Raw genomic sequence first — 4,788 nt, forward strand, 5'->3', positions numbered from 1 at the left:
ATATAAGCCGCGGATTAAATTGATTTTGACCCTCAAAAATATTGCGGCTCGTACACCAAAGATTAAGATGCATTTACAAATTTATAATTTACACATCATGAATTCGTATGATTTTATGTACATTTTAACAAAAGGATACATACTTACACCGTTTCTTGTACCACAATCTTAGGCATATAAGTCGCAGATTAAATTGATTTTGACCCTCAAAATATTGCGGCTCGTACACCAAAGATTAAGGTACATTTACAAATATATTATTTACACATCATGAAAAAGTGACCAGTTCTTTATGGATTGAACCTTGGGATTTGGAAATTAATAAAATGAAATTATTTTGAAAAGGCAGCAGGTGGTGCATGGGCAGGGCTGGTCATGACCCAGTGAGTCCGGATGACAGACTGCAGAATGTCCACTTCTTCATGCAGTCCTCGGACGTCACGCCGGAGGGTGTTGAGATGGGCGTGGACCGACTCCCCTCCTTGCTCGCCGTGGAAGCCAAGACCGAAGTGCCACTGCCGCAGCCAGGAGATGACATGGTCCTCTAGTAGATGCATCTTCGGCGGCACACTCTCAGATGGAAAAGTGGCTCGAAAGTAAGCCAGGTAGTTCTTAATGTCCTGGCTTAATGCATCTACAGCTGGGCCATCCAGGACCGATGAAGTGTTAAACGTCCGGTGACAAGTGCCAAACAGCTGGAAGAGTTTGGCATACTTTGCAGCGACTGTTCTTGCTTCACCCACCAGGGAAGGACAAAGATCTCGGGTTTTGTTGACTACTGCGTCGGTTAGGAGTTTGATGTTTTCTTCCTGCATTATATATAAGATAGGTAAAATATTTTAGCTCTAAAATACTTATCAGTTATAATTGTTATTAGTCATACTTGTTATTTGTCACAATGTCTTATAAAATTTGTATACCTTGCAACATTTGTGGACATGATTGCCAACAAAACTCTTCCCATGGTAGGCTTGTCGCTGCACCCGGAAATCCTGGAGAACGATGTCAAGTTGCCCAGCTAGAGGACCTTGACCTGGCTTAAGTGCTGCCTTTTCTCGAAGATCCTTTGCCTCCGCCAACTGAACAAAATTAATAACATGGGCAATATAGTGAATAGAAATGATTGGGTTTTGGGTACTTTTTGTAGTGACACAAAACAATATCCACAGGTTTACATTAAACAACACGGTTTGAAGGTAGAAACCGTTGAAATATTACTTCTTAGGCAATGTATGATGTAAATGCAAAGATAACCTAAGTCTCCCAAGAAATAAATTTGTGTGACATCGGGAGATGAAATTTTTTTTTAAGGAATATTGCAAGTAATATTTTAAGGAAAGATTTCTACCAGCAAACCCTCAGACAGTTTTACATTTTATGTTATGAAAACTTACCAGATGTTGTTGTTGCTTTCGCAGTGCAGTTGTTTCAGTGATGTAAGCTTGAAGATCTGCACTTCCCTCCACAGATGACATGATGGTGTCCGCAAGGTCTTCTTCTTTCTGACGGAATTCCTCATCCAAGGCCTCTGCCTGCAGATCTAGTTGCCGGGCCCTCTTCAACACGGAGACGACACTCTTGAAGCAGGAGCCAAGTGCTGGATTGTCTTCCTCGGTGCGATGTTCATCTTGCAACGCTAACACAGCCGCCACTTGCATGTCAAGGTCATGACATGCCCCTTCAAAGCTATTAAAATGCTTGAGGTATAACCCCAGACTGATGTGAAGTCCGGGGGGGCAAACCTGTAATAAGTAAGAAACAAACTAACTTGTAACTTCATTTGCATTGACGTGCATTGAATTAAAAAACAAAATTGTTATAAGCGCTAAATACAGTTAGCAAATTGTTTACCTGTGTCAGCGGGATCCTAAACATTGGCTCTCTGATCACGTTGTTGAAGAGTTTGGCCTTGGAGAGATTACTGCCATCATCGTTGAATCTGCGGAGGTCGTCGTCCAGGGTCTGTAGAGTCCTCTGCCTGGATGGTGTCCGTTCCTCCCGGGGCTGGCGCATGTCCTCTTTTGTGATGTCACAATAAAGACAGCAGTGTCGCCCTATTCAATACAAGAAAAAAATAAAATGAACATACGTCTACATTTTGCTTTTTTGAACTTCGAAAAACAAAACTGAATTTACCTGAAGCCCCGGTGATTCCATACACTCGGCAGAGATACTCATAGTCCCCGAACATGAAGAGTCTGATGTTGTGGCTCTTCCAAGTGCAGGACTGCAGCTCAGCAACTTGTTGACAGAAGCGCAGGAGACCAATCTTGAGGTTGTTGCTGGTATCACCTGCTGCGAAAGCACAAGCAACTACGGTGTGTCTAAGGGCATTGGGACGTCCAACGTTGGCGATCTGGAACATCTGTTTGAACGTCCCGCCTCCCTTGTCGCCTCCGATCTTGACCCAAACCTCGGTCTGTGGGATATTGCCCTCGTGCCAAGTTAGCTCGTTGTTCCTGTTGAGGAGAGGAGCAAATTTTAAGCATTCTATTCAATTATGTTCTTAAAAATTAATAATGAACTGTTTCAACTTTCCTATTTTTCTTACTTCTGGTAGGCATCTAGTTGCTGTCTAACTTTAGCGACAAGGGACTTCACAGCTACGCAGGGGGCTGGCTTGATGGTAACTCCTCCATTGACGTCGTCAGGGAATGAAAAGGGGAGGTTTTCAGCAATGATGTTGTCCGCCACGACGTCTCGTTGTTGATGACGCATGGCGTTTTCTCCTTCGGTGAGAATGTTGTACTCCCTCAACCATCTTTTCAATTTCCTGGTGCGCTTCCAAGAGACTCCCAGGTGAGCCTTCGCAGCAAGGAGCTGCATGTTGGGGATCCTGATGGTGTTGATCTTTAAGTCCCGCAACATGCCCTGCAGATCTTTTCGCAGGTGGCATAGCTTGAGTTCGTCTTTGTGCTGCTCCTTTGTTGCACCCTTGCTGAGAAGGTTACGGGTCTTGTCTAAAATCTCTGAGCGCCGTCGGATGGTTTTGGAGGAGGCAACCTCGCTGCTTTTCCGAGGAGTGGGGACACAAAGTGTCATGAGAGGCTTATTATGAGAAAAAAAAAGATACAAAATAATCAGCATCTCAAATCATTTTAAGAAATTCCTTGCATGGAGGTAAAAGGAAAAAAACACAAAGAAAATAGTTTTAAACTTAATAAATAATTTAATGCAACGCTTAAGTTGGGAAATAATTCAACTCACCAGACCACCGGTGCTGTACTGTGTGGTTAACCCGTCTGCAGATTGGGCGAGCTTGGTCTTCAAGATGTGTGCTCCGAGAGCCTCCATCTGAGGGGTTAACGGCGCAGTCAGGGGACGCAGCAACATCTGGGTGACTTCACTTTGAGTTGTGGATGGCTGAACGATTTTATCTGCAATTGAAACTGTAGGTGGGTTAACTGAACAAACATGGGTTGAAATTTCACCCACAGTTACATGGACCTTGCATGCTGTGCACTTCATAGCTGTACTAAAAAACAAATCAGCAAAATATCCTCGGGGGGCAGTGATGCTCTCGAAGTGCACTGGTACTTGACAGACTGGACATGGGGCGCTAGGTTCTCTGAAAGATTTATAGTGTGCTGTCAAGCACCCGGAACAAAACAGATGCATGCAAGGTGTCTCCAGGGCATTGTCAAGTAACTGGGTGCAAATTTTACATTCTATCAAGGCTGTACTTGACAATGGCTCAAAATTGGAAATCTTATCCCTGGAGACTGTGGGTGAGGGGGGGAGACTGCTAAAGTGCTCTACATATGCGGGGGTAATCCTAGGCCTGCCAACCCCTGTGCGTTTCTGCTTCTTTTTTCGACCAGCTGTGAGATGTTGGTGGACAGAATTTGTGCAAACAGTGCAGACACCTGTTCTTGGGTGGGGTGGCCAGGCGGGGGCAGCTTTCCTAGGCAAAAGAAACAGACAAGTATAACAAGAATGGCACATGTGAGGGGGGTGAGTGCTTTCTTCATCATGGGAGACGTCAACCTGAAATGTGCTAAGAATTTTGTCTCTGTATTTGGCACAACTCTTAGCACATTTCCCAGCCTTCGTGTCCAATGATGACAAGCACCGCCCCCCACACAGTCTACATAACCTTTTCAGAAAACTCTTATGTTCATCCATTTTGAATCTGTATTACAGAAAAGAAAAAAAAACAGGAAAAACAAATTAATGTTAAAGTTTGAATTATATTAACAATAATTTAAAGTTAAAACTTAGATTTTGTTTATTGCACAAATTGTTTCTTTGACAATTTGTTTATTGCACAAATTGTTTCTTTGACAATGTGATTTAATTTTTAATGTTAAAAAATAATAATTATAATACAGATGAGGTTTTCCCTGACAGACCATTAAAAGTCGTTTAGGCCTATTAATTACACAAAAATAATTACACAATACAAATAGACAAAGATGTGTTTTTTTAAAAATGAACTACTGTTTTCCAAATTTGCACTGTCACAAAATTTTATTGTAGGCCTATGGATTGCATTTATTAATTAAACTCTCGCCTAGTTTACTTAGTTACTTGGTTATTATTAATGTTATTATGAAAAGACGGATGCTTTTAATAAAAAACAAACTTGGTTTGGCCAAGCCTGTTTGTTTGTTAATTATTTTCCTGAAGTCTGCTAGAAGAGGAGTGTTTATACTGAGCTGTGAAAAAGAATGTTTTTTTTTTTTGTTTTTTGTTTTTTTCATTCATAAAAACCCCACATTTTCTAACTAATAACTGGTTACACTAGACCTGATACATGGCAGAAATATTTGCATAAGATTGCCGAAC

At 41.9% G+C, this 4,788-nt stretch overlaps 1 protein-coding gene across 1 annotated transcript; it reads right to left on the reverse strand.

The window, feature by feature from the left end:
- Nucleotides 1–332: 332 nt before the first annotated feature.
- Nucleotides 333–4,160, reverse strand: LOC117295602. The gene is made up of 7 exons (XM_033778300.1): nt 3,208–4,160; nt 2,552–3,048; nt 2,137–2,459; nt 1,852–2,054; nt 1,395–1,742; nt 921–1,079; nt 333–809 (listed from the first exon to the last, which is right to left on the reverse strand). Exons 1-7 carry the CDS (start codon nt 4,123–4,125, stop codon nt 333–335), a joined length of 2,925 nt encoding a protein of 974 aa, XP_033634191.1. The 5' UTR covers nt 4,126–4,160.
- Between the last annotated feature and the right edge of the window lie 628 nt (nt 4,161–4,788).

Source organism: Asterias rubens, chromosome 10 (genome assembly GCF_902459465.1).
Source record: "Asterias rubens chromosome 10, eAstRub1.3, whole genome shotgun sequence".
NCBI lineage: Eukaryota > Metazoa > Echinodermata > Asteroidea > Forcipulatida > Asteriidae > Asterias > Asterias rubens.